Source organism: Eumetopias jubatus, unplaced genomic scaffold (genome assembly GCF_037043125.1).
Source record: "Eumetopias jubatus isolate StellerSeaLion01/CBP00866 unplaced genomic scaffold, mEumJub1_p1.0 scaffold_17, whole genome shotgun sequence".
NCBI lineage: Eukaryota > Metazoa > Chordata > Mammalia > Carnivora > Otariidae > Eumetopias > Eumetopias jubatus.
Genome location: NW_028274823.1, coordinates 54,931,351 through 54,958,366, shown reverse-complemented (window position 1 = coordinate 54,958,366; position 27,016 = coordinate 54,931,351). Strand labels below are relative to the sequence as shown.

The window sequence follows — 27,016 nt, the reverse complement described above, 5'->3', positions numbered from 1 at the left end:
TGTCCTTCTCCTGCACTTGGTCTGAAGACTCCCAAATTAAAACAATCCTACTATCTGACTTCTTCATTCTTAGACAAGAGCTGCTAACAGGTCCTGAGGAAAATTGCATACATAAAGAAATATCTGAGCTGCCACAGATTCTTTGGCATTCAGCCTTAGCCGAAGGCCTTTCATACTCTCCAAAATCTATGTAGTTGTCCTTGTTCAACAACATATTCCATTATGCGATGATGCAGTATCTAAATTTTCTTCTCTTTCTTCAGGCTTTTTATTCAAACATTATTCTCTTCACTGTCAGAAAAGACATCACTTCACAGAGTAAATGGAGATCATTAGGCCAGAAATCCCTCAACTTATGAACCCCACATTGGAAGAGTTTATTTCTGCATCCATTGTATCTCTTTCTTTTCAGTCTGAGGAAGAAGCATCACATCCTTCTCTGTTCTTGATCCTTTCCCACTTGTATATACCCTGGGATTGCCATCAATTATTCTCTTTCCTTCTATTTTCAATTTCTTCCCATCTGCTGACTCCTTTTCCCAAACCTATGGACATGCTAAAGGCATCTCCAGCTTAAAAAGAAAATCTTTATAATTTCTAGCTTCTACTTCCCCCCTCCTTCCTTTCATCTTCCAACTTCTTGAATTTATATTCACCTGCTTCCTAATCACTCATTTACTCCATAATTCATTATAATTTGAATCCATTCCATTAGCTCACTGATATTACTATGTAAAAGTTAATAATCTCCTTATTTTCAGATTCAATGAAAACTTTTCAAATTTTGTGTTTTTCCCCCCAGTTTTATTGAGATATAATTGACATCCATCACTGTGTAAGTTTAAGTCATACAGCATAATGGTTTGACAGACATATATTGTAAAATAATTACCACAATAAGTTTAGTTAGTATGCATCATCTCAAATGGACACAATAAAAAGAAAAAAAATTTTTTTTCTTGTGATAAGAACTCTTAGGATTTACTCTCTTAACAACTTTCACATATATCATACAACAGTGTTAACTCTAGTCATCATGCTATACATTACATCCCTAGTACTTGTTTATCTTGTAACTCAAGGTTTATATCTTTTGATCACCTTGTTCCAATTCCCCCTCCCCATGAACTACTAGGAATATTTGACATTGTTGACTACTTTTTCTTCTTAAAATTCTCTTCCCTTAGCTTCTGTGATACCACTGTCTTCTGGCTCTTCTGCCTTTTTAACAATTCACTTATCTCCTTTATTAATTCTTTTACTCATCCATCCCTTAAATGCTGGTGTTTGATAGGGTTCCACTGACAGCTCACTTCTCTCTCATGTTTTTCTCAGCATCTTCATCTATGACCATAGTTTAACTAGCACCTACAGGCATATCATCTTTTATTGCACTTTACAGATATTGTTTTTTGTTTTTTGTTTTACAAATTGAAGGTTTGTGGTAACTCTGTGTCAAGCAAGTCTATCGGTGCCATTTTCTAATAGCATTTGCTCACTTTGTGTCTCTGTGTCACAGTTGGGTAATTGTCACAGTAATTCAAGCTTTTTCATTGTTAATTATATTTGTTATGGTGATCTGTGATCTGAGGTTAGGACTCACTGAAATCTCAATGATGGTTAGCATTTTTTAGCAATACAGTATTTTTAACTTAGGTTTGTACATTGTTTTTCTAGACATAATGCTATTGCACACATAATAGACTACAGTATAGTGTAAACTTTATATACACTGGGAAACCAAAAAATTCATTTGACTTGCTTTATTGTGATATTTGCTTTACTGTGGTGGTCTGGAACCAAACTGTCAATATCTCCAAGGTATGCCTATATATACTCATGGCTCCCCAAATCTCATCTACAGTTCAGATCTCTCTCTTGAGAAAAACCTTATAAGAACCAATGTTCAAAAGTGATTTCAACATCACCTGCCTCCTACCAAATTCACTTGTGTTGTATTTCTTGTCCTGGTTAATGGTTCTACCAGCTACCCAGTCACTGAGCCCTAAACTTAAGAATCTTTGACCCCTTTATTACTACATAATAACCAGTTAACACCACCAGTTTCACCACATCTAACCCACCTGACATACTGCTATCAGAGTGTTTTTCATAAAATGTGGATCTGATCATATTATTCCCCTTATAAAATAATTAAATTTATTGCTTCCAAATGCTAATAAGGGAAAGAGTCAAAACTTCTTTGTGTGGCATATAAGGCTTCCAACCACATTCTCAATCCCCCTACCTGGAACTGATCCCTGGCTTCACCTCCTACTTCTATGTCCCTTAACCACTTCAACCTCTGCTCCTAAACTATATGCAGTTTCTGTATATGCCATACACTTCCAATCTTCCAAGCTTTTGTGATGTTCCCTATGACTCAAATGCTCTGAAACATCTATCTGGAGAACTTTTTAGCCTTCAGGCTCAAGACACAGCTCTTCTGTGAATCCTTTCCTGACAGGTCTCAGGGTGAAGTTGATCACTCTTTCTTTAGGCATCCCCTAACCTACTCTACCATGGACACATCCCTACCACAGCACTTACCTAGCCCTACTGCACTTATTTGTATTTGATGTCTCTCTCCTCTACTAGACAGGGATTCCTTGGGAAACAACACAACAGTAAATACTATCTCATGCTCAATTCTCAAGGCAATTTATCCAAATCATCTGTGCCCAAGGTGGGATTGTTTTCTTAATCCTAGGATATCAGATACTCCTCACCTTCCTCTTCCAGAAAGGCTGGACAAGGTGAAAGAAAAAGTAATGGTGACAGAGAAGAAAACAACAGTAAAGGAAAAAAACATAGAATAGAGGGCTTGAGGAAGCATGGCTACTTAGAGACTACCAAGGGGACAAAAAGACTTTGATTTTTGTCATTGTTTTCAAATAAACCACAACTGTATACATTCAAAAATGAGCAAATGAAGACAAGATGCAAGCTGTGCAAATATAGATAGAAACAGACAAATGGGAGAAGAGCAGGCTATCAGTCAAATAGAAAAGGCCTGTTTAGGGGCATCTGGGTGGCTCAGTGGGTTAAGCGTCTGACTCTTGATTTGGGCTCAGGTCATGATCTCAGGGTTGTGAGATCGAGCCCTGTGTGGGGCTCCGCAATGCACAGGGAGCCTGCTTGGGAGTCTCTTCTCTCCTCCTCTCCCTCTGCCCCTACTCACCCACCTCTCTGAAAAAAAAAAAAAAGAAAAGACATGTTTGAAGTGTCATTGTCATTCAGGTATAATATCTGAAAGCTCATAATGTTTCTTAGTTTTGATTGCCAATCATGGAGAGCAAACTGAGAATTGCACACATTCACAGAATAAGTAGATGATTTTTGTTTTATAATTTAATTAGCTGATTTTATATATTTCTTTCATCCATCACATTTATGACAGTTATGAAAGTTATTATGCCAGGAAGTTGAATTATTCTCTCTTGTTCTCCCCAAAATTAGTTTTATAATTTAGGCAGTTTCTTATTCACTTTTGTCAGTGCCTAGCACAGAGTAGACACCTCATAAATGTTTGCTGAATGAAGGAAGAAAGGAAGCAAGGAAGGAAGGAATCATTCAGAGACCCTGATGTCCTACGGAGAAAAGTAAGGGCTCTTAGTTCTTGAGCACCTACCTGGTTTAAGGCCACATGCATCTGATCCACCAAGAACACATAGAGCTCACTAATAAATGTCTGCAGTTCCTCCTGGCTTTCAAATGATGTCGTCTTCAAATACTTCTCTCTCACAATCTTTACTACGGCATGCTGTAAGAGACATAGATCATCCATTTGATTATAAAGTCCAGCACCATGCTGACAACACAGGTTTCCCTTGAGCTTCTTTCTGGTCTAAGGCCCATCAGAACTTCAGAAAGTGATTGATTTCTCCCTTGGTAACTGCTAGAATGTCAGGTCTCTGATTTTCCACCAATCAACATACTCTGCATGACTTCTCTTCTTGACATCATCTCTAGTATGGTCAATGCAGAACTCATATCATTTGAAGAGAGCCATAGAGCTAAAGAAGACCTCTAGGTTTATGCATTACATCTCTCATGGTGACCACATGATACAAGAGGAAAAGGCCTGATTTGATAGTCTGGAGAATGGGATTCTAGTTCTAATCCTGCCACTGTACCACCTCAAAAATTAAAGTTACTACCTCATTTTCCTCATTTGTTATATGGATGTGTATTCTGGTCTTACTATCTTACTTCAGAAGATGATTGAGAAGCCAAAGAAAGATAACAGGTAGGTGGTGAAGCTTAAATTGCTGTACAAATAACATATTGCTATAGCCATGACAGCTCCCCCACCCCAGCTAAAATTATTGCCAGGTTTTGTACTAAGCACTTTCCATGCATCATATTATTTAATTCTTATAATGTGATAGTATTAGTATTATTGCTCATAGTTACACAAAGAAATTAAAGCTCAGAGAGGTAAAGTTATTTGACCATCCAGCTAGTAATGGTAGAACCAGGAATCAAACTAAGTTGTGACTATGCCACCTACTGAGAAGAGCTCCTAACCTCCATGAGCATCAGTTGTTTTTCACCCTATTATTTCCATGTGCTTTCTTTGTATCTGTTAAGTACAGTACAGGACACATAGTAAATGTGCACAGACAGGCAATCTGGTGTAGCAGTTAAGAATGTGAAATTCTGGAGCAAGAAGGCTGCCTGAATTTGAGTCCCATCTTTAACCTTTACTAGTTCTATGACCTTAGGGAAATTACTTAACCAATTAATATTGCATTTCTCCACCTGTAAAATGAGGAATATCTACCTCATAGGGTTATTGTTAGGATTAAATTAGTAAAATACAAAACATTTAAAAATTTGTCTGGTGGGGTGCCTGGGTGGCTCAGTCGTTAAGCGTCTGCCTTTGGCTCAGGTCATGGTCCCAGGGTCCTGGGATCGAGCCCCACGTTGGGCTCCCTGCTCGGTGGGAGGCCTGCTTCTCCCTCTCCCACTCCCCCTGCTTGTGTTCCCTCTCTTGCTGTGTCTCTCTCTGTCAAATAAATTTTTAAAAAATTTGTCTGGTGTACAGCAAACACTCAATAAATGTTAATCATTATTATGTAGGAAATTATTATTAAGTAAATATTTCTCAAATCTTAGTGATTCTGTGGACTATAGAAAGGTAATGGAAGACAGATGATTAGTCATGGAATTAGTACCAGGCACAGAGTTTCTGCCTGCTACAGTAACATGAAACCTGGCTCAAAATCTGGCCTAGCCTCAAGTAAAGACTTAGTTTCTTAAAAGCTCACACTTGGAAAGGATACTTAACCATTCCAAGGCTTTCCACAAGTGGAGCTTCTCATATTCCATCAGACAGAACATAACTCTTAGCACCAACAGCAAGAATGGTGGAAGCGTAGCTGAACATGACCAGAGAACAACTAATAATTAGGAATGTAGAGAAGATGCTTCATAAAAATCCACTGAACAATTAAAGGAATATTTACCTTGAGTTGTTCTTTGAAAGCGAAGTATTTTCCAGAGCAGTTAAGTTCATAGTTGAGCAGGCACTTCTGCTCCTCCACAGTTTCACTATCCATATCACTCCCCAGTTTGGCCACCTGTTTTCCAAACATCCTATGATACTCATCCAGAATAGCTCTAGATATATTCTTGATCTGCATGTGGTAGTCACTCACCGCCTAGAAAAATACAAAATGTCTGGTAAAGAGGCCTCGAAGAGATCAAGATATATAATGGAACTCTGAAACTGGATTGGGTTTTATATTCCATAATGTTTTAGGTAAAAATTGCCCTTTACTTTTCAGGTCAGAGACTACCAGCCAAAGGATTAAATACTATTCACTATTCATTGTATGTCACTGGTCACAAACAGAACCAGGAAGAGAAATATGAGAAGCTACAATTTCTCACCCCTTCTAGAAAACATACTGAAGAGTCCATGCCTTATTTTCAAATAGGTGCACTCAACACCTTATTACTTATAGTTTCATCTTGGCTTTGGCACTTGCCTTCTGAGCTCCTCCTGTCCGACGGGCAAGAGGCGGCCTTGGAGGAATCATTTCCTTGACCCTGTACCAGGAAAAAATGACAAAAACAAAAACAAATTTTATTATCTGCAGATTTATGTTCTCTTATTCCTACTTCCGAAGGGCCTGTATTGGAGTTTCACACTTGAGCACTGCAATTCTCTCATGTAAAAGCCTAGATGTGAACCATACAACAGTATACAGCTATGAACTAGATAGGAAAGAAGCCAGGAAGCAGCTACTCGAAAAGTAGCGAAGTTGTACTTTGCGTTAATTTGAGCCCTGGTTTTACTCTTACATATTTTTTTAAAACTGCTATTGCACTCAAAAGACAGCTTGACTTGAGAGTTGGCAAGAAACAGATGTTATGATTTTAGGTGCACTCTGTAGAGTCTCTGAAAGAATGAAGTTTTGGAAATCTAAATGGTACAGGCAAGTGAATGCTTTTCTTTCCTCTCCATCTAGGATAAAAAGTGTCCTCTTGATACACATAATTTATGACTGCATTAAATTACAATAATGATATCAGATGTTGTGCTGATTAAGAGAATATATTTTGTTACTGTCAACCTACTTATGCCAAAACTTCTACCTTCCATTTTCAGGATACCTTATAAAAACTAGAGGAAATTAAATTCTTAGCTCTTCTTCCTTATAGTTGCAGATTCCTGCTGAAGTATATAGTACTGCCTTAAAGTTTACAATCAAATTCACAAATTCAGTTTTCCTTTAATAGGTCTTATGTAATTGTATACCTCTGTTCATTGTTTCTAATTTTAATTTTATTTATCTTAATAGGTAATATATCCTACGATTCAAAACTTATGAGGTATAAAACAATATATACTAAATTGTCTCCTTGTCATTGAGCTTGTTGACAATCTTGTTGTCCAGTCACCAATTTCCTCTCCAGAGACAATGTTACTTACTCACTCATTCAAAATATATACTGAGTGTCTACCATCCATCAGGCACTTTTCTAAGTATTGGGGATAGAGCATTAAACAAATTAGGACAAAAATTCCTGCCTTCATGGAGCTTATATGCTAGTGGGGAAAGAAAGACAATAATTAAGATAAATATGTTAGTGATATGTGCCATGGAGAAAAATAATGCAGGAAGGCAGAAAGACTATGTTGGGGACTAAGGTGGTGAAGTAGGGAAACACATTTCATCAAGACACTTACTGAGATGGTAACATTTGAGTAAAGACCTCAGGGAAGTGAGGAAGCAAGTTGTGTAGATATCTGGGATAAGGAAAATACAGGCAAGAATCTATACATCCAAGAAGCATAACAATTTCCAAGCAGAACAAACTTGAATAGATCTATACTAAGAGCGTTGTATTCAAATTGTCAGAAGCCAAAGACAAGAGAAAAACTCAAAAAGCAGTGAGAGGAGTGACTAGTCACATAAGATAAACAGATAATTTCAATAATGTCAATAAGAATAACACCAGCCATAGAGGCCAGGAAGTACTAGGGTAACATATTTAAAGTTTTGGAAGAAAAAAATGCCAACCAAAAACTCTATATACAGCAGATTACCCTTCAAGAATGAAGAAAAAATTAACAAAATAAACAAAAACTAAGAGTCTATTAGTAAGATCTAATCTATAAGAAATGCTAAAGGGAGCCCTTCAGGCTGAAATGAAAGGACACTAGTCAGTAACTGGAAGGTAACAGAAGAAATAAGGAACACTGGTAAAGGTAAATATGAAAGCCATTATTATTGTACTTTTGGTTTGTAACTCCTGTTTACTTGTTTTTAGAAGGTAAAAGCATAAAATAGTAGTTAGAAATCTTTGCTAATGGGCACAAAAATGTATAAAAATGTAATCTGTGACAGTAGCACCTGGGTGGTTCAGTTTGTTCAGTGTCTGACTCTTGATTTTGGCTCAGGTCATAATCTCAGGGTGGTGAAATCAAGCCTCCTGTCTGGCTCTGCAGGAACATTACTCCCCATTTTATAGAGATAAAAAGAATAATAAGAGAATATCATGGACAATTATATATCAACAAAGTGGATAACCTAGATGAAATGGACAATTTTCTAGAAACACAATCAAAGCACTATGGTACAATAAAAAAACCGTTTTTAAAAATTACATTTATTTATATGTGACATGGGTGTGTATGTTTGTGGTGTATGTGTATAATACAGAAACTTTACAATAATTCCAGAAGGATAAATACCAGTTTTTTTTAAAGTAGCTATCACTGGGTGAGTAGAAATCTGAGTGTTTTTATATACTTGCTGATATCAATTTTCTCCTAATCTTGATTTTTTTTATAATGAGCATATACTGCTTTTGTAATAAGAAAACAACAGTAACAAAAGAAATTTCATCTGAGGAAAAAAACTGGAAAACTTTCTGCTAGTTAGCCTAGGAAAATTATATTTATGGGGACAGTCTGAATTCCTTTTATATATACCTAAAATGTGTTTGTAAAACAAGTATAAGAACCATTTCTACATACCTTCTGGCTAGCTCCTCTGGCATTCGCTGTGGAACCAAGGCTCTGTCCAGCTGAATCTCCAACACAATGTATGTCCCTGCTTCTACATATTGCTGTAAAGATATTTTTCTCTAATTTATTCTTTCCATTAAAAACAGATATTTATGAACAAATTTTAGTAACATAAGAAAACATTTACATGTAAGAAAACTGCATATACAACTATATGTATATAGCATGATCCTGACCGTCAAAATATTTTTAATATAGAAAAATAACTGGAAAGAAAATAGTAACAGTGGTTATCTCTTGCAGAAAAGCATTTTCAGTTTTATTCTTGGAAACTTTTATCTCAGCTGAAGCACTGTTTAACTTGTTCATGCTTTTCTTGGAACTGTTTTAAGTGAATTCTATTCCTTCTGCCACCAAACCTTCCAAGTCCTGTGGAAATATTCACATAACATTCTGATATTCCCACTCACAGCATCCACATCACCATCTACCAACTGCAACCTGATGGACATTTCTACCCAGAATTTTGCCAGCATCCTAAATACAACATGTCCCAAATTGAACTTATCATTTCCCTTATATTGACCTCTCTTTTGACTTTTCTCTTAATGATTTTGTCATCCTTCTAGAAGGTAAGGCTTGAAACCTGAGTTATCTTTAGCTTTTCTTCCTCAGCACCCTCAAACTTCCCAATTCCAGATATTGCCTCTTCAAGTTTCTTTCTTTACTACAACATCTTCTCTAAATCAAACTGGCACTAACACTCATCTGTATTATAATAAAAACCTATAAACTGATATTTGAAGCCCCCTCCCCAATTTCTTTCTCTTTTTCACATCCTTGTAAGAGTTCTGCCCTGAAATACATATAAGGTCTTATTTCCACATAACTTAAAAACCTTTCATGTGAGTCTCCCAGATGAAGCTCAAGAGTCCCTCATCACCTATATAATGAAGGCCAAACTTTTTAGCAAGGCTTTCAACAACAAGCCTTTCTACAACTCAGTGCAGCCTCTCCTTTCTCACCTCCTTCTACAATCTCTCCTTTCTTTTCATTTCTCTACTCCATACACTAAATTAAGTGATATACTCCAAATTCTGCTACCTTCTTTGTGCCTTGACTCAAGTTATTCCCCGGCCCTGAAATGCCTACTCCCTCATCTTCATCTGGCAAATTGTTCTCTTAATCTTTCACTACTTAGTGCAGATGCCACCTCTTCCATGTAGCCTTCTGAGACTGCCCCATCCTAGGAGTGATTAATCTGTCTTCTCTGAGCCCTCACAGCCCTTTTATTTGTACCTCTATTACAGCATTCAGCAAAATTCTGTATTATGGTTAGTTATGTACCGATCTATTTCACCCACCAGACTACTGAGTGTCCTGAATGCAGATGAGTAAATGCTGCAGATCATAAATCTTTGCATTCCTCCTAGTGCATAATATAGGAGAATTAATAAAAGACATAAACTTGTAATGTTAGAAAGGACCTTAAAGTTAATTTGGTACTACCTGCTCATTTTAGAGAGTCTCAACAAGACAAAGAAATTTACCCAAAGTCATAAGCTAGTCATGGCAAATATGGGACAGTAACTAAGATAATGAGCATTTTTCACAATATCATACTCAATTTTCCAACTGTTTATGCATAGTTACCTGTCCTTCTGGATTGTGGCTTAGAGAGGATTCAACTTCCAAAGGAGTATCTGAGCTCTGAGATTTTATACTAGGTGCTTGCTGAAAGAAAATGAACACACATCAAAAACTGAATTCTTACATGGTGTTCACAATGTTAGGAACAATGATCTTTATGTTGCAACAAAATGCAAACTAAACTGATGCAATTTGCCAGATAAGAAATCAGTGCAAGCCTCTGGAATGTAACAAAACTAGCAAAATCATCACCTTCTAAACAACCTACCAAATCCCCAGGCCTAAGCCTTCCATCCATATCCTTTTCTTTGACTGTTTTCTCTTCTTTCACGTTCTTAGAAACAACAGGTTTAGACAATGGAGAATTAATTCCTCCTATTTTATTATTCTGAATCAAATGATGGCCAGTATCCCGGAACAAGCTAAATAAACATTTGGTCTGAAAAGAAACAACAAAAAAATGCAATGAATCACAGGCAAATGGGACAGATTTGAAAGAAACATATTATTCTTTAACATCATTCAGTTTTCTAGATAATCTCAACATTGTAGAATCAGAGGGAGATAGGGGAAATGAAAAACTTTATTGATTGCCATACTTGTTGAACAGGTAAAACCGTCATAGAAAGTTAGCTGCCTACCCTATTATTTAAATTATTATGAGGTGGGACTCCTGGGTAGCTCAGACCGCTACGCATCTGCTTTCAGCTCAGGTCATGATCCCAGGGTCCTGGGAATGAGTCCCATGTTGGGCTCCTTGCTCAGTGGGGAGCCTGCTTCTCCCTCTGCCTGCCGCTTCCCCTGCTTGTGTGCTCTCTCTCTGACAAATAAATAAAATCTTAAATTATTATGAGGAAACCTTTCAACCTTGCCTGATTTTGGTGTTTCATAACTCTTATTCCCAGAAAGCTTTTAATCTTTGATACACAATTTCAGATTATTTCTGTATAAGAAATATTATCTAATTACTACTGGCTTATCAAGTATAATTGGAAAAATAAGGCAGGTTTAAAATTCAAACTAAAAACTTTGTATGAGAAAATTGAAACTTTAGTAAATGACTGGGAAAAAAATCTCATAACAATTTTTTAATTAAACAACATGGGTAAAATCTAAATACAATTTATGCTGAGTGAAAGAAGCCAGACCAAAAATCAAAGAGGGGGAAGAGTGGAGGGAGGTATGAGAGGATAATAGGGGAGACAAGAAAACTTTGGTGGGGGGGCAGGTAATGGATATTTACATTATCTTGATTACAGTGATAGTTTCACTGATATACTATAAATAGTCACATACATGTCTTTGTATAAATGCAGGTTTTCAGTTCTCTTGGGTAAGTTCCTAAAAATGATTTTCTGGGTTAAGCTAAGTTAGTGTTTAACATAGATTTTCTGTATAGTTTTTCTACCAAGTATTGAGATCGGAATATTGAAATTTCTAAATGTTCCTCAGATTACCTATTTCTCCTTTCAGTTCTGTTGGATTTTGCTTCAAGTACTATGAGGTTCTGTTGTTAGGTATGTATACATTTATAAGGTATATATTTATTATATACAATACTTTGTAAATTCTATCTTCCTAATTAGTTGACTCTTTAATCATTCTGACATGCCATTCTATGTTGTTAGTAATACTTCCTTGAAGTCTCTTTTGTCTGATATAAATATAGCCACTCTGCTGTTATATTTTCCATTTGCATGGTATATCTTTTCCATCTTTTTACTACAATTTATGTGTATCTGAATCTAAGTGTGTTTTTACACAGAATTATATTGAATCTTGATTTTTAAAAATCTGGTCTTGTAATCTCTATCCTTTCATTGGGGTGTTTAATGCTACTTACATATAAAGTTATTGTTGAAGTATTTACATGTATGTTTGCCATTTTGCTATTTGCTTTCTATATCTTGTCTTTTTTGTTCCTCTGCTCTTCCTTTAAGTGCCTTCTTTTATGTTAAATATTTATGATGCTCCCATTTAATTCCTGTTTATATATATATATTTATTTATATACACATATGTATTTGTGTGTATGTATATGTACACGCACACATGATTTTCTTAGACATCCTAACTAATCACAATCTATATCACATTGATACTAACTTAATTCTGATATAATGTAGAAACTTTAGTGCACTGTAGTTCCATACTATCCTCCCTCCTTTATGCTATCATTATCACATAAATTAAATCTATATATGTTATAAACCCAATATAAGTAATGCTTTATATAATGTCTTTCCAAGAAATTAAGAGTAAAAGTGAAAAATATATTTCTAAAATCTTTTATATTAACTTAAATTTAACCATTTTTAGTGCTTTTTGTTTCTTCTGGTGGATTCATGTTAGCAATTGGTGCTCTATCCTTTCCAGCTGAAGAACTTCCTTTAGTGTTTCTTCCAAGACAAGTTAGTTAGTAACAAATTCTTTCAATATTTGTTTATCCTGGGATGTCTTTATTTCGCCTTCATTTTTGATTGCTAGAGTTTTTTTTTTAGTTTTTGATGTCGTGTTCCATGATTCATCGTTTGTTCATAACACCCAGTGCTCCATGCAGAATGTGCCCTCTTTAATACCCATCACCAGGCTAACCCATCCCCCTACCCTCCTCCCCTCTAGAACCCTCAGTTTGTTTTTCAGAGTCCATCATCTCTCATGGTTCGTCTCCCCCTCTGACTTACTCCCCTTCATTCTTCCTCTCCTGCTATCTTCTTCTTTTTCTTTTTTCTTAAAATATGTTGCATTATTTGTTTCAGAAGTACAGATCGTGATTCAACAGTCTTGCACAATTCACAGCGCTCATCGTAGCACATACCCTCCCCAATGTCTATCACCCAGCCACCCCATCCCTCCCACCCCCAACCACTCCAGCAACACTCAGTTTGTTTCCTGAGATTAAGAATTCCTCATATCAGTGAGGTCATATGATACACGTCTTTCTCTGATTGACTTATTTCACTCAGCATAACACCCTCCAGTTCTATCCACGTTGTTGCAAATGGCAAGATCTCATTCCTTTGGATGGCTGCATAATATTTCATTGTGTATATATACCACATCATCTTTATCCATTCATCTGTCGATGGACATCTTGGCTCTTTCCACAGTTTGGCTATTGTGGACATTGCTGCTATAAACATTGAGGTGCACATACCCCTTTGGGTCCCTACATTTGTATCTTTGTGGTAAATACCCAGTAGTGCAATTGCTGGATCGAATGGTAGCTCTAATTTCAACTGTTTGAGGAACATCCATACTGTTTTCCAGAGGGGTTGGATTGCTAGAGTTTTCATTCAGCACTTTGAATATATTATTCCACTGCCTTCTGGATTCCATTGTTTCAGATGAAAAATCAGCTGTTAACTACATTGGTGCTCCCGTATAACCAATGAGTTGTTTTTCTCCTGTTGAATTCATAATTTTTCTCTTTGTCTTTTAACAGTTCACTACAATGTCCATATTGTAGATCTTTGTATGCTTATCCTACTGGGGATTCTCTGAACTTCTTGGATATGTAGATTAATGTATTCATCAAACAAGGGACATTTCCTGGAGGGAGAGGAGCAAGATGGTGGAGGAGCAGAAGACCTAAATTTCATCTGGCCCCAGGAATTCAGCTAGTTATCAAATCATTCTGAACACCTACAAACTAAACAGTGGTTTGAAGAAAAGAATAGTAGCAATTCTATGAACAGAAAAGTGACAACTTTCTGGAAGGTAGGACATGTGGAGAAGTGAATCTCAGGTGATAATATGGGAATACAGACCCCAGGGGGGTGGGGGGTTGGGGGAGGGACCCTCCGTCAGCCGGCTACCGGCAAGTGATAGAACAGTGGAGCACAAAATTGGAACTTTTAGAAGTCTGCTCCACTGAGGGACGTCACTCCAGTGGCTAAGCAGGGGGTGGGGGGTGGTGTGGAACCCTCACTGGGACAGTGTGGTCTCAGGACCCTCGGGGTCACAGAAAGACCAGGGGTGCCTGAGTGTGGCAGAGCTCCCAGGTTTTGGAACGGGGAAGCCGGCTGCAAAGATGGAGCCAAGGAGTGGGCTCGCAGCTCAGGGTTGCCATAAACCGTGATTCGTGGCACAGTCAGACCACTGCTCTTTGAGCAGGGACCCAACAGGTGGCAGATCCAGGGAGTCTTCCCTTCTTCCCCTGGGGAGGAGCGGCGTGGGAGTGCACTGTAGGAATCTGCTGGGTTTGGAGACTACAAACGGGGTTGGGTGCCAGAGATAGAAACGTTTGGTCACAGGCCAGGTGAGCTCAGAGTGAGGCTGGAGACCAGGGAGACAGGAGTAACTGACTGCTTTTCTCTGGGGGCTCACTCAGGAGTGGGGCCCTGAGTTCTTGGCTTCTCTGGGGCCAGAGATTGGGAAGCCTCCATTTTCATTCTCCTCCTCCAAAGCTGTATGGAAAACTTTCAGGGAACAAAAGCTACCGAGAGCAAACCTGAGCAGATTACTTAGCCTGGCCCCTGACAAGGGCAGTGCAATTCCACCTGGGGCAAAGAGAATCACTGCAACAGGCCCCTCCCCGAGAAGATCAGCAAGAACATCCAGCCAAGACCCAGTTACTGATTAATGAGAACTGTAAAACTCCAGTGCTAGGGGAATACAGCACATAGAATTCATGGCTTTTTCCCCATGATTATTTAGCCTTTCAAAGTTAATTTTTAAAATTTTCTTTATTTTTTCTTTTTCTATTTCTTTTTTTTAATTTTTCTTCTTTCTTTTTTCAACCAACATCTTATCAATTCCTTTTTAAAATTTTTTAAAAAGATTTTATTTATTTGACAGAGAGAGAGACAGCATGAGAGGGAACACAAGCAGGGGGAGTGGGAGAGGGAGAAGCAGGCTTCCCGCTGAGCAGGGAGTCTGATGTGGGACTCGATCCCAGGACCCTGGGATCATGACCTGAGCTGAATGCAGATGCTTAATGACCAAGCCATCCAGGTGCCCCTTAAAAAATCTTTTTTAGTTTTCATTTTTACAGTCAAATTCTATCCCTTCATTGTATTTAACCTTATTTTTATATATATATATAAGTTTTTCTTTCTTTAAAATTTTGGGATACAGTTTCTTCTAACAGACGAAAATATACCCTAAATCCAGTGTATGGCTTTGTTCTAGTCTCCCAACTGATCACATTCTCTCTTTTTTTTTTTTTTAATTTTTCTTCTTTCTGCTTTCAACCAACTTATCTTATCAATTGCTTTTTTAAAATCTTTTTTATTTTTCATCTTTACAGTCATATTCCATCCCTTCATCATATTTACCCTTATTTTGGTATATATATAAGTTTTTCTTTCTTTAAAATTTTGGGGGGCAGTTTCTTTTAACAGACAAAAAAAAACACTCAAAATCTAGTGTGTGGCTCTGTTCTATTCACCAGCCAGATCATATTCTTTTTTTTTTTCTTTCTTTCTTTTCCCCCTGGTTTTGGGTCTCTTCTGATGTGTTTAGTGTATATTTTTCTGGGGTCGTTGTTACCCTGTTAGCATTTTGTTCTCTCATTCATCTATTACTCTCTGGACAAAATGACAAGATGGAAAAACTCACCTCAAAAAAAAAAAAAAAAAGACCAAGAGGAAGTACCGACTGCCAGCAACCTAATCAATACGGACATTAAAAGATGTCAGAACTAGAGTTCAGAATGACGATTATAAAGATACTAGTTGGGCTTGAAAAAGCATAGAAGCTACTAGAGAATCGCTTCTCTAGTAGAAATAAAAGAACTAAATCTAACCAAGTCAAAATCAAAAGGCTATTAATGAGATGCAATCAAAAATGGAGGCTCTAACTGCTAAGATTAATGAGGCAGAAGAGAGAATTAGTGATCTAGAAGACCAAATGATGGAGAATAAAGAACTCAAATACATGGAGGCTAAAGAATGAATGGGTCAACCAGGAAATTAAAGAAGAATTCAAAAAATTCATGGAAACAAATGAAAATGAAAACACAACTGTTCAAAATCCTTGGGATGCTGCAAAGGCTGTCCTAAGAGGAAAGTATATAGCAATACAAGCCTTTCTCAAGAAACAAGAAAGGTCTCATATACACAACCTAACCCTATACCTAAAGGATCTGGAGAAAGAACAGCAAATAAAGCCTAAACCCATCAGGAGAAGAGAAATAATAAAGATCAGAGCAGAAATCAATGAAATAGAAACCAAAAGAACAGTAGAACAGATCAACGAAACTAGGAGCTTGTTCTTTGAAAGAATTAATAAGATTGATAAACCCCTGGCCAGACTTAACAAAAAGAAAATAGAAAGGACCAAATAAACAAAATCATGAATGAAAGAGGAGAGATCACAACCAACACCAAGAAATACAAACAATTATAAGACTATATTATGAGCAACTATAAGGCAGCAAATTAGACAATCTGGGAGAAATGGATGCATTCCTAGAGACATATAACTACAAAACTGAACCAGGAAGAAATAGAAAACCTGAACAGACCCATAACCAGTGAGGAAATTGAAGCAGTAATAAAAATCTCCCAACAAACAAGAGCCCAGGGCCAGATGGCTTCCCAAGGGAATTCTACCAAACCTTTATAGAATTAATACCTATTCTTCTGAAACTGTTCCAAAAAAATAGAAATGGAAGGAAACCTTCCAAACTCATTTTATGAGGCCAGCATTACCTTGATCCCAAAACCAGACAAAGACCCCACCAAAAAGGAGAATTACAGACCAATATCCCTGATGAACATGGATGTAAAAATTCTCACCAAAATACTAGCCAATAGGATCCAACAGTACATTAAAAGGATTATTCACCACAACCAAGTGGGATTTATTTCTGGGCTGCAAGGTTGGTTCAACATCCGCAAATCAATCAATGTGATACAATACATTAATAAAAGAAAGAACAAGAACCATATGATCCTCTCAATAGTTGCAGAAAAAGCATTTGACAAAGTACAGCATCCTTTCTTGATCAAAACTCTTCAGAGTATAGGGATAGAGGGTACATACCTCAATATCATAAAAGCCATCTATGAAAAACACACAGCGAATATTATTCCCAATGGGGAAAAATTGAGAGCTTTCCCCCTAAGGTCAGGAACACAGCATGGATGTCCACTATCACCACTGCTATTCAACATAGTATTAGAAGTCCTAGCCACAGCAATCAGACAACAAAAAGAAATGAAAATCATCCGAATCAGCAAAGAAGAAGTCAAACTCTCACTCTTTGCAGATGATATGATACTTTATGTGGAAAACCCAAAAGACTCCACCCCAAAACTGCTAGAACTCATCCAGGAATTCAGTAAAGTGACAAGATATAAAATCAATGCCCAGAAATCAGTGGCATTCCTATACACTAACAACAAGACAGAAGAAAGAGAAATTAAGGAGTAATCCCATTTACAATTGCACCCAATACCATAAGATACCTAGGAATACATCTCACCAAAGAGACAAAGAATCTGTACTCAGAAAACTATAGAATATCATGAAAGAAATTGAGGAAGACACAAAGAAATGGAAAAACGTTCCATGCTCATTGACTGGAAGAACAAATATTGTGAAAATGTCAATGCTACCCAGAGCAATCTACACATTTAATGCAATCCCTATCAAAATACCATCAACTTTTTTCAAAGAAAGGGAACAAATAATCCTCAAATTTGTGTGGAACCAGAAAAGACCCCAAATAGCCAGAGGAATGTTGAAAAAGAAAAGCAAAGCTGGTGGCATCACAATTCCGGACTTCCAGCTCTATTACAAAGCTGTCATCATCAAGACAGTATGGTACTGGCACAAAAACAGACACATAGATCAATGGAACAGAATAGAGAGCCCAGAAATGGACCCTCAACTCTATGGTCAACTCATCTTTGACAAAGCAGGAAAGAACATCCAATGGAAAAAAGACAGTCTCTTCAACAAATGGTGGTGGTAAAATTGGACAGCCACAATCAGAGGAATGAAATTGGACCACTTCCTTACACCACACACAAAAAATAGACTCAAAACGGATGAAAGACCTAAATGTGAGACAGGAATCCATCAAAATCCTAAAGGAGAACACAGGCAGCAACCTCTTCGACCTCAGCCACAGCAACTTCTTCCTAGAAACATTGCCAAAGGCAAGGGAAGCAAGGGCAAAAATGAACTATTGGGACTTCATCAAGATAAAAAGCTTTTGCACAGCAAAGGAAACAGTCAACAAAACCAAGAGACAACCGACAGAATGGGAGAAGATATTTGCAAATGACATATCAGATAAAGGGCTAGTATCCAAAATCTATAAAGAACTTATCAAACTCAACACCCAGAGAACCAACAATCCAATCAAGAAACAGGCAGAAGACATGAACAGACATTTCTGCAAAGAAGACATCCAAATGGCCAACAGACACATGAAAAAGTGCTCAACATCACTCAGCATCAGGGAAATACGAATCAAAACCTCACTGAGATACCACCTCACACCCATCAGAATGGCTAAAATTAACAAGTCAGGAAACAACAGATTTTGACAAGGATGCGGAGAAAGGGGAACCCTCTTACACTCTTGGTGGGAATGCAAGCTGGTGCAGCCACTCGGGAAAAAGTATGGAGGTTCCTCAAAAAGTTGAAAATAGACCTACCCTACGACCAAGCAATTGTGCTACTGGGTATTTACCCCAAACATACAAATGTAGTGATCTGAAGGGGCACCTGCACCCCAATGTTTATGGCAGCACTGTCCACAATAGCCAAACTATGGAAAGAGCCTAGATGTCCATTAACAGATGAATGGATAAAGAAGATGTGTATATATATATATATATATATATATGTGTGTGTGTGTATATATATATATATATATATACACACAATGGAATATTATGCACCATCAAAAAAAAAAAAGAAATCTTGCCATTTGCAATGACGTGGATGGAACTAGAGGGTATTATGCTAAGCGAAATAAGTCAATCAGAGAAAGACAATTATCATATGATCTCACTGATATGAGGAATTTGAGAAACAAGACAGAGGATCATAAGGGAAGGGAGGGGAAAATGAAACAAGACGAAACCAGAGAGGGAGACAAACCATCAGAGACTCTTAATCTCAGGAAACAAACTGAGGGTTGCTGGAGTGGTGGGGGGTGGGAGGGATAGGGTGGCTGGGTGATGGACACTAGAGAGGGTATGTGCTATGGTGAGTGCTGTGAATTGTGTAAGACTGATGAATCACAGACCTGTACCCCAGAAAAAAATAATACATTGTATGTTAATAAAAAAAATGGGTCATTTCCAGACATTATTTCTTCATGTATCATTTCTGTCTCTTACTCTCTTTCTTTTCTCCTGGGACTCTGATTACAATTATGTTGGTTGCTCTCCACAAGATATCCATTTCAACCAACAACATCACTGGGCATAGGTCCTCAACCCACTGCTCCAAATTGTGTGAAGCTTCTATGGCAGCAGAATCACTGCACTGATTAGGCCAAAGGAGTGGAATAGGGAAGATCTTAGGTAAGTTTTAGAAGCACCCCTAAGCAAGAATTCCACAAACTTCATAGTTTTTCATGCATTAATACTTCTCATTTTGTTGATGCCTTTGCTCAATTTCCAGAGTGCTGAAATGATTTTTTGTCAATTTGTCCAGCTTTATAGTTGCTTTTGGGGGTGAGTGGATAGAAAATTTGACAGGTTCCTCACTCAGACATAGACAAAAAGATTTCCTCTCTAATATTTTCCATATATATTTAAAATTATGATTATATATTTTTAAAAAGTTGTGATCACATTGAATATAATTTTATATCCTGATTTTTTATTTAATAGACTATCACATACATCCTCTCATGTTTTTAAATTTTTCATAAGGATAATTTTTAATATATGCACAATATTCTCCAACCATATGGATATAATAAAAGTAATAGATAAAGATGTCTGTGTGTCAACTATACCCCTAGTGCTTTACATATCTTACCTCATTTAATATGTAAAACAACTCTAGGAAATGAGCATTGTCTTAATTTTACTGACAAGCAAACTGAAGTTGAGAGAAACTTAGTCACTTGCCTGAAGTCACCCAGCTAGTGAATGGCAGTTCCAGAATTCAAACTAGAGGCTGACTGACATCAAGGCCTATAACCTTTCAATTATGATATACTGTTTCCCTCAGGTTCCTAAGAATATCTTCATGTAGTAAAATCTGGATACAATTCTACCTTTTCCCTTGAAATAGATTCCTAGAAGTAGGAATACTATGGGAAAAGATTTAAGTACTCTAAGCTTCTTAATACATGCTGACAATTTTTTTTTTTTTGCAGTTTGTACTAATTTACACTTCTAGCAGTGAATGAGAGCTGTTGTTTTACTACACCTTTGCCACCAGTGGGCATTATCATATATTTTTTAAAGGTTTTATTTATTTATTTGACAGAGAGAGACACAGCGAGAGAGGGAACACAAGTGGGTGGAGTGGGAGAGGGAGAGGGAGAAGCAGGCTCCCCTCTGAGCAGGGAGCCCGATGCGTGGCTCGATCCCAGGACCCCGGGATCGTGACCTGAGCCGAAGGCAGATGCTTAAGGACTGAGCCACCCAGGCACCCCCATTATCATATTTTAAAGAATTGTCTAATTTTACAGGTAAAATGATATTTTATTATTTTAATTTGCAATTTTTTGATTATAGATAAGGCCAAACATTTCTTCTTTTATTTATTCGCCATTGGCATTTATTCTTTTTGATCTATTTCATGTACTTTGCCCTTTAAAAAAATTGGTGTGTTTTTCTTATTAGTTTGATAAAGTGCTTTATGTTTTAGGAATAATAGTCATCTTTCAGATATGTATCCAAATATTCCCCCCAGTTTTTCGGTTACATTGTAATTTTATTTATGATGGCTCCTTCTACATATAGAAGCTATTCACTTTTTGGTAATCTAAATCTTTTATATCTTTCATTGCTTTCAAGCCTAGGAAGCCTTCCCGGAATTTGTATCTTTTAATTAATAGCCACTTCAACTTTTATATGCTTCACATTTAACTATTTTAATAAACTCTTTTGGAATTTATTTTGATCTATGCTATATGTAACATTTTGGCATTCTTTTTGTCCATTTAACTATCTATAAAACATTAACAATTTAATGGACACAAATTTATCATTTTTATTTATAATAATATACTAAACCTTTATTATTAGACATTTAAACTTGTTTTTAGTTTTTACTATTATAGATCCCAAAAAGTTTTTATGAATATGGAGTTCTTGATCCTATCAAATTATTTCCTTAAGATACATCCTTATAAGTGTGATTTTTTATTAAAGGATACTTATATAGAAAGAACTTACTACTCAGTTGGTTTGTAAATAGATGATAGGTCTTTCATGACTCTATTATTGAAAAATAGCTGTCTTAATAATGATGAAAGAGTAATTTTTTTTATTATTGTTATGTTTTATAGACTCACTTTCTCCTAAGAAACAACATGGTAAAACTGACTTTTTGCTTTGGGGAAATATATATATATTCTCTATTTATATGTAGACATATAGATAGGTAAAAAGATAGATGATTTTAACATTTTAACACCTGAAAATGGAAAGAGACATATTGTAGCTCATTAATCAGCTCATGGATTTAAGTTTTTACATACTTAACACAATAGACTTCTTTCATTTCCTAAAGATTGTGTATCTGACTTTATTGAGTAAAACTGAAATATAATAAACTACATATTTAAAGTATACAATTTGATTAATTTTGACACATGTATACACATGTGAAACCATTACCACAGTCAAGATAACCAACATTTCCCTCATCCCTAATACTTTCCTCACATTCTTTTATAATCCATCCTTTGCTCTATTCCTGTTCACAAGCAGCCACTGGTCTGCTTTATGTCACTACAGACTATTTTCCTAGAATTCTATTTAATGGAATCATACATTATGTACTCTCTTTTATCTGGCTTCTTTCATTTAGCATAATGCATTTGAGATTCATACATGTTGCATGTATCAATAGTTCATTCTTTTTTTACTACTGAGTAGTATTTCATTACATAGATATACAACAAAATTTGTTTTTCTGTTCACCTGTTGATGGAGGTTTAGGTTGTTTCCAGTTTTTTACTTTTTATTATCCTCAAGTTTTTAAGGTTCAATGACAGAATGACTGCAAGGTGCTATATTTAACATCCTAGTATACCAACTGGTTCCAAATTTCAATTGCAAAGATGTATATGCTAAAGATGTAAATAAACACATACATAAAGAATAAATTAGGATAATACCTTCTATATAATTTTTTCTTACCTTTTCATAGACTGTCCTGTCTAGGTAAGGATAAACATGAAAAGCTCCCCGAATTCTCTTCACACCTGGATACAGCAATGGGACCATATTAACATAAGCCACACCATGAAATGAAAGCTGACTTTCATCATCAGCCTAAAGGATTAAAACCAGAGAGCTGTTAGTGCTATAGAGCAATGTAGCATAAGGTATGGAGCTCTGACTTAGTCACTCAAAGACCTGGCTTTAGGAACTAGCTATGCTACTTAACTTTGGCTTTGGGTCAGTTACATAGATATTTTGGATCTACATTTCTTTATATTCAAAATGGGTTTAATAATACCATGATCACTTAAATAATGCATATAAGCAGTGTTAATGAATAGTAAAGACAGTAGTTAGATCAACACACACTCAAATTAATTGATAATATATGTATTCAACCAAAAAGTCAATTTCACCATGTAGATCTAAGGAAAAAGTGAAGCTTTGTAAAACAAAAAACAAAACAAAACAAAAAAACAATGGAAAGGAATCAGAAGCTGTGACTCTTAGCTTTAATTTACAGATTTTTATGAATGAAAGGGACCTTACAAATCCTCCAGACCAGTGATGACAAATAGAGTTTAACTTATGCCTAAATTCTAATAAGTTGGTGGATTTGTTTCAGAGTACTATATTGAGAAAGATTCTGTATCCTTACCTGAGTTTAGAAAGAAAGAATGTTTTGATTAATCAGTAATATCTGCCATGGATGACAAGAATGAATGATAGTCTCCCATCATGTATTTGCCATCTCTAATTTCATCTGAACTCCCATTACAAAGATGAGTAACATGTTAATTAATATAAGAACATAATTTTTAATGGATGTATGGTCTGCCATAGAAAACTTTAATAGGGAAAAATCAATTTAGCAAAAGAAAATACATTTAATCCCCACAAGATTAAAAATAATCTTTTTATTTCACATATAATAATTAGAAATTAGATTAGAAAGTCCTATGTTCATGTAATAATATTGTGTTGTTAAGGAAAGTTAGCCAATGTACATTATATATTACAAAGGGAGAAGTGATTACTAGTAGTAGTATTTTTATTATGCAAAAAACTCTATTTTAAAAGTCAATAAAATAATTTAGGTACTTGTTAAGTATCTGTTGTACACCATGAATCATGCTAGGTGCTGTGGAGGATACAAAGCAGTCTATGACAGGATTCCTACCCTCAAAGAATTTATGAACAAGCAGAAAAGACCAGACATGCACAAATAAAATAATAGAGAACATGTTCTAAGCTCAGAAAACTAGATCTTTTCAGAATAATGTACATCAATGAATTCTATTACTCTAATTAGCAGGCTAAAACATTATAAGTAGGATGTCTAAAAGAAATTCAGGAAAATGCATTAGGTTGAACCATATCGCCAATATTTAACTACTGTGTCCTATAAAGACGGCTATTTTGTGTGGTTTTATGACGGTAAAACTATAATAAAGAGCTAAAGGGAAATAGGATATCTGGGAATAAAGTCTAAATGATTTTTAGTGGACAATGGGGAGCTAGGGTGACCAGTTATCCTGATTTGTCAGGGACAGGAGAGTTTCCTGGGAGGTGAGATTTTCAGTGCTAACACCAGAAAACTACTTGGCAAATCAGGTTAAGTTGGTCACTCTAGAGAGCAGCCACATCAGTTCACACACTCCGATGGTATCAGAATTAGAAGCAGAATAAAAGGTTGGGTCTAGGGGCGCCTGGGTAGCTCGGTCGTTAAGCGTCTTCCTTTGGCTCAGGTCTGGGATTGAGCGCCGCATCGGGCTCCCTGCTCTGCAGGAAGCCTGCTTCTCCCTCTCCTGCTACCCCTGCTTGTGTTCCCTCTCTTGCTGTGTCTCTCTCTGTCAAATAAATAAATAAAATCTTTTAAAAAAATAAAAAAATAAAAGGTTGGGTCTAACCAGACATTTCTTATATAAATATTTTTAAGCAAACAAATTAACCTTATCAAATTTTGCAGCTTTCCCTTTGGGTGCAGTAGCCAGAGGAACTCTTGTGATCTCTACAGGCCAAAATCGACAATCAGCAATTCGCTTCTGAAAACTGCAAATCAAAAATCAGTCCATTAACATTATATACAAAAATGAGGTTAGTGTAATTTAAGAGGAAGTATTCCTCTCCTTTGAAAAGTAATGGAGGGGTGCCTGGGTGGTGAAGTCAGCTAGGCAACCAACTCTCGGTTTTGGCTCAGGTCCTGATCTTGGGCTTCTGGGATGGATCCCTGCACGAACGAGCCCCGCATGGGGCTCAGGGCTCAGTGTGGAGCCTGCTTGGGAGACTCTCTCTTCTGCCACTCCCTCTGCCCCTACCCCCCCACCCCCACACTCTATTTCTCTCCCTCTCTCTCAAAATGAATAACTCTTTTAAAAAGTAACGGAATAGGCACACATATATAAATATTTTTATTAGGTAGGTGGGTTTTTTAAACCTTTCCAAATTTATAAATTCCAAAAGAATTCTACTATACTGCTAGCAGAGGCAAACTATACTTTATTTTTTTTCGGCAATATGAAGCAAAAGCCTTAAAATTGTCATAATCTTTGACCCAGAAATTCCACTTCTAGTGATTTATTCTAAAGAAATAATCACACAAGTATGCAAATAGTATAAAATATATTTATTTCTCCTGTGGAAATAAAGTAGGACTTACAGTGTCAGCTCTGACACGTAACGTGTTTAGAAGTTGTTGCTCCTGATCTTAGAACAACAACAACAACAACAAAAACCTGGTCAGACTGAAAAATCAATGACCTTTCTTAGATCCATCTAAGAATTAAGTTCGTGGGGCCAATCACCACCCTGAAATTTGGAGATACACGCAAGTATAGAGAATCACGGCTGAGATCAGCTTACAGGTAGGAAAAAGTAACAGAGCCAGTAACTGGTGGAAACACTTTAATGGTAATTTTGACCAATTGCTGGAGGCTGGATTAGCCAAAGTTATAGGCTCCTGGAAGCCCAGTCTTACGAGAGCCCCACAGTTTTTTGGTTTTAAAGCAAGGGGCCCCATCCAATATTCATGGTGAAGATATGAGAAAAATCCTCTTAGGCAGAAAGAAGGGAAAAGTAACCATTTTGAAACATGCCTGCAGTGTTATCCATAACAAAAGCCTACTCTTGGGGCACCTGGGTGGCTCAGATGTTAAGTGTCTGCCTTGAGCTCGGGTCATGATCCCAGGGTCCTGGGATCGAGCCCCCCATTGGGCTCCTGGCTCAGCAGGAGCTTCTCCCTCTCCCTCTCCCTCTGTCCCTCTCCCTGCTCATGCTCTCTCTCTCTCTCTCTCTCTATCTCTGTGTCTCAAATGAATAAAAAAAATCTTAAAAGAAAAAGTACTAAAAAAAAGCCTACTCTTTAAGGGAAACTACTTTACCAGAGCCTTATCTGACCCAGGGGAAGGGCAATTAGACAACTCCAGCTCTGTCTAGCCTTCCTGTCTCACATAATAAGTAAAAAATGTTGTTAAACACTTCTGAAGGTCACAGCCCAGGGAGTCAATCCATTAAAATACTGAGATTTAACCGAAGGATTATAAAACACTTCCCCTTCCCAACACCTTCCCACCATAACAACAGGGTTCCAGTACAATAACGTGGATTATAACAGAGAGACTGCAAAACATAGACCCTACCTAAGAAAAGTTCTTAGGCAAACCCAAACACAACAGGGGAAGAGCAAAAAAGGAAACTGAAGCCTCTAGCACCTACATATATAGCAAACATTAAACACAGCCCAGCTCCTAGCCAGATTAACAGAAAACTTCACACTAAAAACCCTAATTACCTCACTTCTTATTACCCAATACATAATGTCCAACTTTCAAAAAAAATTACAAGGAATAGTAAAAGGCAAGAAAAAAATACAAAAGAGACACAACATAAGAACTAGACTCAGATATGACACATTTTGAAATGATCATATAGGGAATTTAAAATAACTATGATTAATATGTTAAGAACTCTAATGGAAAAAGCAGACAACCTGCAGATAATGTAATAGGGAGATGGAAATGTAAAGAAAGAGATGAAGTTTTTCTTATTTTTAACTGATCAAATAGATAACTGTTCAAAGTAATAATAGCAATAATGTATCCTTAACAAAATATCAGCAAGTCAAAGCCAAGAATGTGTATTTATATTATACACCACGGTCATGTGGAGAACCAGAAGTACATAGGAATTTTCTGAAATATCTGCTCAATTTTTCTGTAATTCTAACATTGTTCTTAAAAATAGTCTAGCCTGGTGGTGGGTATTAAGGAGGGCACGAATTGCAATGAGCACTGGGTGTTATACGCAAATAATGAATCATGCAACAATTCAAATTATACATATATTAATGTGTTATACAATATAGTATACATATATTGAGAATCCTCTGTTTTGCATCCTCTTCCTAACCCCCAGGTAACAGAGACTGGTAGTTACCCAAACAATACCAAGTGCCCTGTTCTTCTTTAGCATCTAACTCCTGATTTAGTCTGAGTAACAATGTGTCTAACAAAAATATAATTCCCAGCTTCTTGTGCATCTAGAGATGGCTATTGAGATATAAACT

At 36.7% G+C, this 27,016-nt stretch overlaps 1 protein-coding gene across 1 annotated transcript in view; it reads right to left on the bottom strand.

Moving 5' to 3' along the window:
* CFAP70 (cilia and flagella associated protein 70) overlaps positions 1 to 27,016 on the bottom strand; it is a 102,214-nt gene that overhangs the window by 34,197 nt on the left and 41,001 nt on the right. Inside the window, exons 8-15 of the mRNA XM_028109739.2 lie at positions 24,405 to 24,504; positions 22,429 to 22,563; positions 10,404 to 10,574; positions 10,139 to 10,219; positions 8,495 to 8,586; positions 5,997 to 6,057; positions 5,472 to 5,666; positions 3,632 to 3,763 (exon numbers count right to left, since the gene is read on the bottom strand). Of these exons, the coding sequence (XP_027965540.1) occupies positions 3,632 to 3,763; positions 5,472 to 5,666; positions 5,997 to 6,057; positions 8,495 to 8,586; positions 10,139 to 10,219; positions 10,404 to 10,574; positions 22,429 to 22,563; positions 24,405 to 24,504 (967 nt within the window). The remainder of the gene's footprint in view (positions 1 to 3,631; positions 3,764 to 5,471; positions 5,667 to 5,996; positions 6,058 to 8,494; positions 8,587 to 10,138; positions 10,220 to 10,403; positions 10,575 to 22,428; positions 22,564 to 24,404; positions 24,505 to 27,016) is intronic.